The sequence below is a fragment of the Varroa destructor genome, unplaced genomic scaffold, assembly GCF_002443255.2.
Source record: "Varroa destructor unplaced genomic scaffold, Vdes_3.0 BEIS01000007.1, whole genome shotgun sequence".
NCBI classification, from domain to species: domain Eukaryota; kingdom Metazoa; phylum Arthropoda; class Arachnida; order Mesostigmata; family Varroidae; genus Varroa; species Varroa destructor.
In genome coordinates, this window is record NW_019211460.1 from 20,765,989 (window position 1) to 20,779,119 (window position 13,131).

Below are 13,131 nucleotides of genomic sequence, written 5' to 3' on the forward strand. Positions count from 1 at the left end.
GTAAACGTGAATCTGTCTGTATTTCATTGTTATCAATGAAATGGCGTCTCGGTAACTATAGCTTAGCACACAGACAGACATCCGTTGCTTCCGCCTTTGGTGTATTGGTTTGGGCTAAATGCAGGCACACACTCGTGTGTTCAATATGTTAGCAAATTAAAAAAAAAAAAAAAAAAAAAAAAGAATAAAGCCCAGGGTAAAATATGAAACGTAGGTATAGGAAAGAGCAACTAAACAGTCAAGTTACTCCACCTAATCAAAGAACGTCCACGCTACGGACGTGGTTATACCAGGTTTTTGAGCTGGAATATTCATTCGTATCGTAGATTTGCATTTTATCTTCTATAAATACAACTGTATGTATATATTCTCGGACCTATACTCTATAGTGCCTCTTCCAAAAGAGCTCGTACGAAGGCGATTCGGGTTGTCCCGAGACAATCGATGAACTGTGACGGGCAGCTACTTCAACAAAGCTTTTGGTATTAGAATACTGTCTAAGAAACTGCGACCAAATGCGAAAAACAAGCAGGCGCGAGGCTCGAAATCAAGCTAAGAACCTTTGTCATGGCTAATCTTCACTGCGTATCTTAGTCGACGTCTCAAATGCAAACGTTCAATTTTTGCCAAAACGAACATTAACAACATCGTAATAATCTGAAATAGACCAAAAAATTACCAACAGTTATCTTAATTTTTTTGGCCCAGCACAACTACAATACTGAAATGCTGCCACGAGAGATCTGCAGATGTTCGATAGGTTGATGTATTTCAAACACGAAATGTTTGCTTGATTAGACTTAGCAAAAGTCTCCAGTAATGATGGAGTAGTGATGTGTTTGTCTACAAAATTAGGAGACACGTAATGACGTCAGGGCTCGTGAGAGGACACAAACAGGGTTCGTTTCGTACTGGGTGGGAGCTGAAACCGTATGTAAAACTTAATGCACTTCGCCATCGATAAGGCGATCCCTTGCTTCAATGATCACAGTAGCAACAGCTACGGTAAACGCTGAAATCTCGTGTACGAATTATATTTGATTGCAATGAAGACAGACACCTAGTTAGTCAACTCAATAAGAAGAATGATTGACAATACTAGATAACCGCATATAACAACAACCGATTGGTGACTAATAAAACTCATACGTAGTAATAATGGTAGGCGCAAACGCAGCTCAACTTGGACGAACGTTTGTACCATTTTAGTAAAGCTTGCCATGTGATAATGCTGAGCTTTAGGGGTAGATAGATATGATCGATTAGTGGGCTACCGTTGTGTGTTCCTCATACATATATATATATATATATATATATATAGGACGTTGCTACATAAAAATACACGAAGTTATATTCACAACAAGCAGTGTTGAGAGAAACGTTAGCTCGAACAATCAAAATGATAACAACAAAAACAGACGTTATCCGAATAAAATGTATGGTGCGAAATGAAAAATATTTCACTGTTTGTAAAAATGTTTTCACGAAAAACCTCAATTACTATACCTCTTTGTCGACAGGATCTGTAAGCATACAGAAAAGAGCATCTTTATCCCTGACCGAAGTAATAAGCTCCTCTTTGCTGATGGGCCTTTCTTTCGGCTGGATTTCAACCTCCGCAAACGACTGCAGTAGCTGGAGCGATTCCGTTGGAATATCTGGACGAGTCAAAAGCACCTTTGGTTTCGACATCCTATCTTCTAAACTTATGCCCTCTGGCTTAAATTCAAAATAATTCCGATTGTAATTCTATTCTGAAATAAATTCAACACAATTTGATGAACGCAAAACTATGCATTAGATCCACTCATTTGAATAAATCTATAAAATACATAAGTAGTATATGTTAGAACCAAATATAAACGCGTCATAGACAACCTAATTTAAGTAGAAAATCCTAAACTCCTTATTCGAGCCCATATGTTATTACAAGTTTTCGCAATCTCTAGAATATTAACTATCTTAAGATTGAATAAGAATCACTTGCCGCACCGATGTGCGCTTGCATATTTGTTTAACCTCATACAGCCTTAAAGTTTATGTTAATATAAAATGTATGAAGTAATGATGTTTCGAATCAAATTGAATATCGTGGAGGAACTTAATTGTACCGTCAACATGCCACAACCGGTCGGGAGATACTGGCCGTCTTGGCCCACTTATGTAAGTTTGTTTAGCTAACAAAGCTCAATACTCCAGCAAACTAAGTTATCAGATAATATATATACTTGGACGTCACAGAGACGCACTATAAAGCATCGTGTTCGCCACGAGTGATGCCTCTCGTATCTGCCGCTCCTACTGTCGTTTTCTCGCTTTGCATCTATCAAAAGGCCCAGCAGAAGTGGTTGTTCTGCTCTCGCGCAGGTAGGCCCCGTCTACGAGCTTCTGTTCACGTGTAATATGCGTTGCTTTCTCCATAACCTGAATTAGTTCTTGCGTAATTGCAATCGCTGGATGCTACAGCCGTTTCGATTCGTTGAGAATCGTCATTACTTCTAGACCGTACTGCCCACCTGTTTTAAGCTCATTGTTGCGATGTTCGCCTCTTCACGCGTTCATTCCTTCATTGTCTGCTCATGTCCAAAGGCCGGACTCGGGTTTGTTGGTTAGTATCCGGCAACGCCGCCTTCTCTCGCGCAAGTTGCCGAACGTTACTGTTTACTGTTAAGGATGCCGGTGACAATTCGGTGACAGGCGGAGCTTCGTGCGAGCTAAATTGGTAACGTCGAATCGCTTCACGTAGCTCCGCATGGGCCACACGCGGGCGGCTAACTATTGCAGAGCTTTATTTGTCTGAGTGGTTTGCTAACCACTATGGGGTTAGATAAGTACGCATGCAACGTGAAGGTGCCCGCGTGAAATGTAAGGAGTGATAAGGAAAAAGCGAACGGAACGAAATCTAAAACGTTTACGAGGCAATCGCGATTCGTTTCTAGCCGGTTTACACACTTATGGGCAAAGGCCGCGTTATTTACCATGATTGTAGTTTTTCAGTCTTCCCAGTATTACCAGTCCGCTGCATTGTTATCACTGCTCCTGCTGCTGCTGCTGCTGCTGCCCTACAGGGCGTTGTTTCCACTGAGTCTGGGCACGGATGTTACGATAACGCAATGTCCTTTTGGCCTTTGCTGCCCAGTGCCACTTGCTCTGTCTGCCGACTTAATAAAACACATCGGTACAGGTAAGCTGTCCGAACACTGTCGTCACGCGTTAAGTAACTTATCGTCTGATAAGCAGGTGCTATAAGTCAAACAGCAGTCCCCCGGCAACGCTAACTGAACAGCCCGGCAACAGCTGAACGAGGATACGTACGTGGATCAGCTATGGTGCATGTATATTCGTCTTTGTTCAACAATGAACCATCGCTCCTAAAAGAATCATGGCTGCTGCTGTGAATATAGTTGATGGACACGAGCCGCGGTGTTCTCAATAGCTTTGCCCGGGCTCTCCGCGACGCTGTTCTTTTCTATAGTACGCTCCGTTACTGTGTATTGCGAGCTAATGTCGACAGGTTTGGCTGTGGGCCACGGGCCAATTCGTTTGGCACAGAAGCGAAGTGGCGGTCTTGTTACAGTTTTAACCCTGGTACCCCTGATTGAACCGGTGCCTGTAGGGGGCGATAGCAGCTGAAACTGCTACGGAAGAAAGAAGTTGAGCATGCTGCACGGCGCTACCATAATACAACGATTACTAATACTGCAATCATTGCTACAGCTGACGTGTACTTTTACTGGTGCTACTGCTGCCGTTGTTGATTTTACCACTGTCGTCGCTGAGAATATCGTCGACCCTATTGGCGTCAATTGTCCCTTCGTGCCCAGGAGACAAGTTGTTGCAGCTCGCAGAGCAGCTGCGGACCTCGAGGCATTCGTGGGACACATGTAGATTCAGCCACACAGGCATTCTCGGTGGCCCCTACTAAAACGATTAAGTTGTTACAGTCGTGACGACGGCATCGCGTTTGACAATGCCGTCACGGCCGTTGTTTATTCTTCCTGCCGTTGTGGTGACGCGATAGCTCGCTCCAATTAGCATGAATACTTACAAATATCCTCAACATCAACGCTGAAGCCGGGTCCTTGGTACCACTGATCAACTACCATCGCTGCCGAATGGTACTATCATGTAACCGCTTTTGATTGTTCGGTATCGTCGTATCGCTCCGCGCAGTCAACCGGAGCTCATAGTGCAATGCGTAGGCGAAAGTCATCGAAGCTGGTTAGATTTTGATGGTTCCACCGTAGGAATTGAGAGCTTAACCTCCGCTTTTCGTGCTTGTCGTCTGCATTAAGTCATGTAATGATGCGATGCGATGCGATGGATATCGGCGCAATGATTGCTCGCTCTTTGTGAGCTGTTCGTCTTAGGTAAATAAAGGCAAAAATGGCTGCAATGATAAGTGACGGGGAACTGGCGATAGGGGTAATAGAAGCTAGTAATGGGAAAACAGAAGACTATTACAAAAAATCGGATTATAAACAAGCATGGTGTGTATAATACTTGAAAATCGTTAACAGTGGCGCTTGACAAGGGCATGTTGCACTTTGTTTACGTCCTACATTTGTAGAAACATAAGTCATAACGGTAGCAACCCTTGTATCACACGTATGAACGCTTGTATCAGTCCTACTGGAAAGAAAAAATACCTTTAAATTGTCGCAGGAAAAATGTTTATTTCACTACGCAATGTGAATGAGCTCATCATTGAGGAACATTGATAATAGGCAGTATAATTCACATGCGATGTCTTAATAACAAACATGGGCCTCTATCTTCTGGTTCATACCGAAGAACGTCTCAGCGACTTCGCGCATCTTCAGCCAAACATCGCACGCATCTACTTATATACTACTAACACCTTTTCGTCTATTTAAACCACACAAACCCTTAAAAGGTGTCGTATTGAGTTCATTTTTTCACGGTTCACTTGGCTAAGCAGTAGATACCAAATGTTTTTTTATACGGAAGTCTATGTAATACACTTCTTGGTATTAATCGGAAACACTCGCTGAGCTGAACCGAAATGCAATACACGTTCATACACCGAAATCTTTTTTTTTCGGTTCGAAAATACCGTTTTACCGACGAAAAACTTGATATGGCGTTCTAAGTAGGGAGCGGATTTTTCCCTACCAATTCATAGATCTCGACGAACTTTATGAATATGCGATAAGTATCCTTACACTTAAATCGTTATTTTCAAGTCAGAATTACAAAGTCTTATTGGTTGCATGAGTTTGCTTGTGTAAAGGTAATACGAATATACGTTTCAAATTTTTTTCTTTAATAAAATTTCTAACGAATGCCAATTGAAAATTTAAAATAGTAAAAGTAATGCTAAATTTCAGAGAAAACTACTAAAATGTAAGAAAAATAAACAAAATATTAAAAAAATAGGTTACGATGACGCCCTAGACCGAGGCATATCGTATAGTTGAACCCTTGTTCCATACGGAACTATTTATTAAAAAAAAAAAAAAAAACCTAAATAACTGGAAGCATTGGTGGCACGCTAGGAACAAAATGAGCCGACTCTATTAATCGCAACAAAAGACGTAAAGGTTGTGTTAGAACGAAGTGCCTTAACCATGCAAAAGCAACCAACTAACTGGTCGTATCACTGCTTAGGCTCGATAACAAGTTGGTACTACTGCAGTGGTGACCTCTAATATCAATAGCTCGCTATCATTGAGATATAAATGCTGCTACTATTTCATACAGAAGCAAAACTTCGGACGTTGCTTCTTGCGCTCCGATATAGAATCGAATGTGAGGTATTTATAATTCAGTATTTAACCTGGATTACTCCGTATCTGACAACCGGGCAAAATCAAGCTGGTATTAACGTAAGAATTTGTTTCTAACCGTTTATTTGTGCTCTAAGAGCGATAACAATGATTTTAGCGTAAGCAAATCTACGCGGCCACACCTTGTCACATACGTTATTATAGTACATTTAAGTTTTATCAATTATGTATCTCTCCTGATTTTTTCGAGCACCCTATGTGTAATCACTAAGACGAAACAAGTTACTTGAGTTAACATTTTGTATGGATCGACGTTGCGTAACGTGCCTAAGTTATTTTTGAATTTCCGTTAATTCATCCTCTAACGTACACGAGAGCCTGCAAGATCAGCGAAACAGTATAGGACAATTTTAAATGATTTCCCTAATTCTAACATGTCCCAGTCCATTGCAGACACGTTGGATACCTCCTAATTACTCGGGAATATATGAACAATTCAGCCTACTGCAGTAAATTGTCAACAGTGTTAAAACGAACGACATTGCGGTAGACACTCAGAGATCGATCGATCGATCGATAGGGCCGAATGTGAGGTTGTATAATAAGAAAATAGTAACTAATGGCCCAACAGGCGTATAATATAGGTTAGCGTGTGTTACAAACACTGGTTGTCCACAATATTCGGGGTTATTTAGAACACATTTTAGTAGTAGTAGTAGTAGTAGTAGTAGATTTTTCATGTTTCTTCTAAATAATCTATAGGGTAATCGGTACGACTCAGCTTATGATGACATTTTTCACAAAGAGAGCTTTAGTCACCAAATACTCTTCTAAACTCCACTCCATTGACTGATAAATTTGACTGATTACGCTGAGTATAAGGGAGAATATAGGCAATTGTATAAGAGCTGTCAGAATGGATCCCTTTTAAAACTATATCATGTCAGCCTAACGTAGACAAACGCACGAATAGCGTATCTACTATAGAAGCGGAACGATGGCCTCAGAACGTGGCGATGTACAGGAACCGAAAGTGAAGCACAAAGAAATTGAAGCGCGCGATGTGCCCGTCATGTCTCTGAGTCGACGAGTTTTTCCCCTGTGCAAGCTATCTCCAGTACTTCGCTGATATACTGTATTTCATCTTTTTTTAGCTTCGCTTTGATCTAAATACATGTCAACACAATACACATTAAACGATTTCTCCGAGCCAGCAGGACCATGAAAATCGAAAAATGGAAATTTTAACGGTTTTCGCCCAAAAAGCATCATATTCATTCCAGTGACTGCTTCTGCCGCGGTTCGAAACACGCAACGGGCTATTTATTTCAGAAAAGTAATAGCTTTATGCTGTCTATGACCCGACCAACATGTGAACACGTATCCCTATAGTATTTACGTAAAAACATTGTCTCAGAGTCACGAGCTTCTAAGCATGCCTTCTGCGTCAATTTTATTGAAAACCTCTCGTGGTTCAAGCCGCTGATTTGGAACTTAAGCGATTAAGCATTTTACCTAGTATCTGCTTCGTGTCTTCCACAGATAATCTTGTTTAGATCTATAGGCATAGGCGTATGTGCATACATGGATAAGTAACAAAGATAAAGAGCATATCGGAAGATGCCCGACAAAAGCAAAGACAAATAACATCAGGCGCTCGCGCATCGGCACATCTATACGGTACCCGTTCTTACTAATCAAGCCGGACAGTATATAGGTTGTGAGCATTGAACTACGACGCGTTTCAATCTTTCTTTTCGGTGTAGGGCTAGCCTATGGAACAATTCGTAGCAACAGCACCCGCGACTCACTGTTGTCAAACGCTGACACGGCACATTGTACAGCGAAAAACCTACCGAGCGAACTACGGGAGCACGCAAGGCAACATGTAATTCACACGTGGAACGCTAGGTTCAGTTGTATTTCTCCGAAGATCTAGTAACTCCAGGCATGTTCCTGTTATGTGCACCATGCGACCGGTACTATTTCGGCGACAATATGAGAGGATCCTTAAGGGCTAGCTAGATTTGTCGACATTACATCTTTGAAACAGCGACCGAGTATCTGCGTCTTCTGGATCTCTCTGATTAGGCTATTGGTATGATTACGACCCTGTATGTGCCTGCTAAACGGACAGGTCATTGCCAGGTACGTGTTCCTGTTATGCCTAGCAAACGATTATAGCAAGACCCCAGTCATGCGTATCTTCACAACTAACAATTTGATTCGATGTTGAACTCAAGCAGCGAAAATATACGATGCCAACCTCTTTGGCTCGATGTCTGCCTTAGGTTCCGCCGGTTCGCAACGCCCGCAAGCTGATTCTGACGTTTTAGTCTTTCATTTCCGCGCTCACATTAGGACAATTGATTACATATTCTGCACTACCAAACGATTAATAAGGTGCATGTTCAGAGATCGAGCATCGCGTTGTCCTTAATCATGCCCTTGTCACTGGCCTGTAAATGCCTGTCACTTCAACGCTTTTCCCAAGCTACTAACAACAGCAACAATGTTAGTTACTACTTCGTCGGAAAATACTAGATGTAAACACCGGTTTTCATCAACCGCTTTTTAGAGTATTGACATGCAGAGTATGGATACTGGATAAAAATTACAGCTACCATATAGGTAAATGAATAGCGAAACGGTAATGAAGATGATTTCTGCCTGGCGAGCTCGCCACTACCAATCCATTCTGCCATATTGCTGCCGGAGGAACAGTGACTGAACAGGCGCAACATTTCGCCGGCTACCCCACATTCGGTCTAATTGTTCCAAATACGATACGAATGAACGCGTCCTGCAATTTCGCTTGTTTTTACTTTTCTCGTTGTGATACCATTGATTGATTTCTTTCTGTTCGTCGATGCGAACCACGTAGCAAGCGGGGTCTGGTACAATCTTCGTGGTTCACTTTTCCGTTATAAGAGTATATTTAATTAAGATTTTATGCATGTTGCATTACCTAGAGTCCGAGAGAATTTGCTGCTGGTGCACTAGTTGAGTAACTGTTGTAGAAGGGGGTCAATCTAATCACAGTCGAAACCATACGACGTAAGTCTTTGAAGATTCTTTTTCCAAACTGGTCCTGAAGTGCCCCCTAACTGTCCACCCTAGAGCCCCCTTAGTCACTGTTTCATAATTATGGTAATGTAGAATATTACATTTCTCCGAGGGAAATTTATTTCACTCATAGCTCAACGGGTGTATATGTTCTAATATGAGCTTGTCAAAGTGAAAATAAATCAGCTATTGTCATCTTTCGATAGCCCAAAAAAAAAAAAAGTATTTGTCAGTTTTAATCACAGAAAGCTGTTAACGCTTCAACTATAGACGTTCAGAGAGAACTCAACTCTTAGTAACATTGGTAAGCTAATTTCTGTCCAAGAACTTACCCGTTAATGATTTCAAAATATTATCCATATACGTCAAAGACGTATTGGTCAACGACCAATTTGATTGATGAGAAATAGAACCAAGTACACATCCGGCCATTAATGGAACCAGCAACCGAACGAGCGTGAAGGCACTGACAGGTTGTCGACACATAGGCGTAGTTGTCAAAGATTGCTCAACAACCATATCCCGTACGAAAATCGTCGATATGATCACATTTGGTTCTTAAAGTGTGAACACATAATTACCAGAAGTCGAAAAGCACTTGGCAAGACCAGCCGGTCGATTGCCCTTCGTGCTTGTATGATTTCATACTGCCTGTTGCCGTAGCTGAATTTTCGTCACGGTACCATTGACTCAGGTCTGCTTCGACTCATCCACCATCAAACGATGAAATCGTACATCAAATACGCTCCAAAAACGATTCAGTACACCATCACCGTTAGCTGAGCGGCAACTCAGCTACTCCTCGTTATTGGTATATAATAGACTGCTAGCTCACTTTACCTTAATTCGGGCGATTTCATCTACTTTTCGGTGTCTATAGCTTGAGTTCGACTTGTGTGTATATGGTTAGCATCTGGCTTCGGCATGGTCGCTGGCATTCGGTACCGATAGCCGGAGGTGTCGTTTCGCTTTCATAAAGAAAAGAAAGACATATCGATTAAAAAGTGCGCAATGCTCCAGAGAATCTGCTCGACCCATACAAAGCAAGTAGGTATGGCTTGTTGTGGCACAGCTTAAAACTGCCTGCAACTATAGTATGTAGGTGCAGTAAGCTACTATGGCCACAGGAAAGCGATCAACATCAGTCGTGGATAAGGTCTAAGCAAACACTTGATGGGCGACCTATTCTTTAAACTTGCAATTCTCAAAAAAACATCCGTCACTGATTCGATGTTTGAGTTTTTTTTAGTTTCTTGTAACACAAAAAAAGATCAACTAAAACTAATGTGGATAGCAACGCCATATTGATCCGGTTTGTGTTAACTGATATAAAAAAATACACGTATAGGCTCTTTCCCTCTCGTGTGTTATAGGGCAAAAAAATTGAGGTAAGGCATCTGAACAAAACTTATAACCACTGACACCATTTCATGGAAAGTTGTTGTAGTCTACGGTAACTTGCTGCTCGATTCATCTGAGCGTTTGGAAACTTTTCATAACAACATACGCTTGACGTGCCTGGTTAAGGAATAATAAATTAAAAAAGAACGTAGACATTTTGTCAGGATCATCTCAAATATTCCTGTACTAATTCAAAATGCTTTACTTAACTAAAATATGCTAAACATCTAATAGATTAAGCAACGAGTATAGCATAAGACACGCTTTTCAAGAGGCGCATAAGTTTAAAGCCACTGTGACGGTGCCGTCACTGAAACCTTCGGCTTCTGCCGGGAAGCCTCGTGGAACGAGCGTGACAGTGCTCCTGTTTCTGCTTGGCTAAATACAGTCTATCTAATTCAGATACACTGCAATGGGATTTGCAGTACAGCTGTTCGAGGAACAGATAATAGACATTCTGCAGAACGCACAAACCGAAGAACACCCAAGCCAGTTATAGAAAATTATCTTTAGCCAAACACTTTCGTAATTCAGTACGTAAATACACGTACAAATAACTGTTATAAGCTTACAGTGCGTTTAGATATGCGCCAGGGATTGCGTCGCATTCAGACAGACCAAACATCATTCGTTGTATCATGTGTGTGCCCTTTTGATAGAAGAACCAGTTCTCATAGATAATTGAGACAGACCGAAATGTGCCATGTCCAAATATTTAGTAATCTTTATATGGACACATGGTATCTTCCATCTTGTGTCAAAGCGTCACCACTAATAACTTCACAACTGCTAGAGTAATTTTGCCCTTTCGAATGAAAGCCCCAGCTCGAATGAGTGAGGCTTCGATTTTTAACAGATAGACTATTATACTGTTATATACAGTGTTACACCGACAGCAACGCCAATAGAGGCGAACCACTTTTGTGTGTATTCTCTGAGCAAGGAAACGATAGCGGATAAGCAGACAGGCCTATTCCGGCCTCGTTCACTAATTGTGGAAAAATGAACATTGTTGTTAGAAGACAAACTATTGTAACGTCGTTGTTACCTGCTCACGTCAGTCCTGAACTCTTTCTGCCATTTTGGATCGCATGCTTCAGTATAAAGATCTTCATCAGACCAGTTTTTAGCCGTTATACCCAGACAATAGGATCACGATCTACGAAAAACAGCCGAGTGGGTGTTCGAAAGTGACCGCCAAAACGGATAACCCTATCAGAGCCTAAGAAATAAGACCAATGTGCTGGAAGTTCAACTATTGTCAGGGTTAATAGTTGGCTAAAATCGAAATGGATCTGTCTATTATAACTAGTAACCTTTTAGGTGCAAGCATCAGAATGGACGAGGGTAGTATTTAACCGCTGTGTCTGCTAGCTACAGCAGCAGATGGGAATTTCATCCTGTGAGAAAAGTATTTATAGACTGGCTAAAAAAAAAAAACAATAAAAATTGTTACAATCAGAGTATGGATATTTTCTAGACTCATCAATTAATTTCATATAATCAGCATATATACGGTTTTATATAGAATGTTTGCACTATGAAGCGTGTAAAACCTCGTGGTGTGTTGATCGTCTCTGATAAAGCTTTCACATACAGTAATATTAACACTTTTTTTTGGATATATTGTGACTCGAAGACGCAGAATGTCACACTTTACGCAACAACAGGTATTGTTAAAATAGAGTAAGTACGTTTGCATTGTCTAATATAATGTCAAGGAATAGCGGACTTCTTTGGGCCTCAAGGTAAAGATTCTCGCTTGAAATCGAGGACTTTCTGGCTAATATACATTGTTCTGCCGCGAACAGTCAACTTTAAAAGTAAAAATAACAATGAATGAAAACAACTGTAGAAACAAAATTTTTTTCATTGGTTAAACACATATATTGCTAGAACCCTGAGATGCTTTAGAATAAAAACCACACTCTATACTTCCATCCAATGCTTAACTAGTGTTCTAAAGGTGGAACAGTTCTGTAGTCTTGCCAGCAACTTTTCCCATTGATAAAAGCGCGAGGTAGATCACGGTTCCTGCTATCGTCTCTGCGTTTTTTATCCAACACGATTTGGCTTCTTCAATCGTTTTTCCTATTTTTTTTTCTTTTCCACTTCAAAACCTGTTTTTTGTTCTTTTGTACTGCGCTGTCTTTGGCGACATCACCTAGATCCTTATATATATATATATATGCCGGGTGTTTGCTTGATTTCTGCGTTTTCTCTGAATTTTAAATCTACTTTCCGATCGTCTATTAATCAAGTCTTTCATTTTCACACCGCTTTCGGCATTCTGACACACGTTTCTTGAGCAGGTGCCTTCTTTGCACGTGTTCTGCGGTCCGTGGGTTCTGAACTGATACTATCTGACCAGTCGTCAGAAATAGCATCGGTCAAGCATTGTTCTTGTTCCATAAAATCAGGTGAAAATCGTGAATAATACGTTAAAAATCAGATGATAGTGCTCACTGCAAAGGCAATGGTTATCGTTGCTTCGACGGTATTGAACGAGCGGTAACAGGCAGCAGGTTTAGCACAAGCAACGGCAAGTCTCAGTTTGGCTACAGCTAAACCTTGTCTAATGCGTTTTTATAGATGCTATTTAAAAAAAATGAAAAAGAAATATTGTACTTCAGTGAATGGATCACTATTGGTCGTAAAATGATGGTCCATGCCCTATATCACGTCTTAATTTTTGAGTAAAAAGGCATGACTCGGAAATGTCAAAAACAAAAAGTTTTGTCACTTGAGAATGGTGAAAGAAGACGAAACTCTGCGCACGGTTATTTCATAAACAGCATAAGAAATATATCTTCACTTTAGAAGTTCTTGAAAATACTTCTAAACATATCAATATTAACGAGTAAATTTCACTGCCACACAGTCTGAGGTGCAGCTGCCGGTGATCCAGACATAC

At 40.9% G+C, this 13,131-nt stretch overlaps 2 protein-coding genes across 8 annotated transcripts in view; one reads left to right on the forward strand and one right to left on the reverse strand.

Moving 5' to 3' along the window:
• ninaC (STKc_myosinIII_N_like and MYSc_Myo21 domain-containing protein ninaC) overlaps window positions 1–13,131 on the forward strand; it is a 152,800-nt gene that overhangs the window by 11,410 nt on the left and 128,259 nt on the right. The window lies entirely within an intron of this gene.
• The window catches only part of LOC111253783 (glyoxylate reductase/hydroxypyruvate reductase), a 36,261-nt gene that overhangs the window by 8,370 nt on the left and 14,760 nt on the right, over window positions 1–13,131 (reverse strand). For 2 of the 7 annotated variants that reach the window (XM_086974161.1, XM_086974160.1), the window contains exon 2: window positions 1,507–1,658. In XM_086974161.1, coding sequence (XP_086830287.1) covers window positions 1,507–1,533 — 27 coding nt within the window. In that variant the 5' untranslated portion in view covers window positions 1,534–1,658. Of the gene's footprint in view, window positions 1–1,506; window positions 1,755–4,048; window positions 4,300–4,789; window positions 5,045–13,131 lie in introns of those variants that run through there. The other 5 variants (XM_022813740.2, XM_022813743.2, XM_022813742.2 and 2 more) reach the window with 5 other exon arrangements.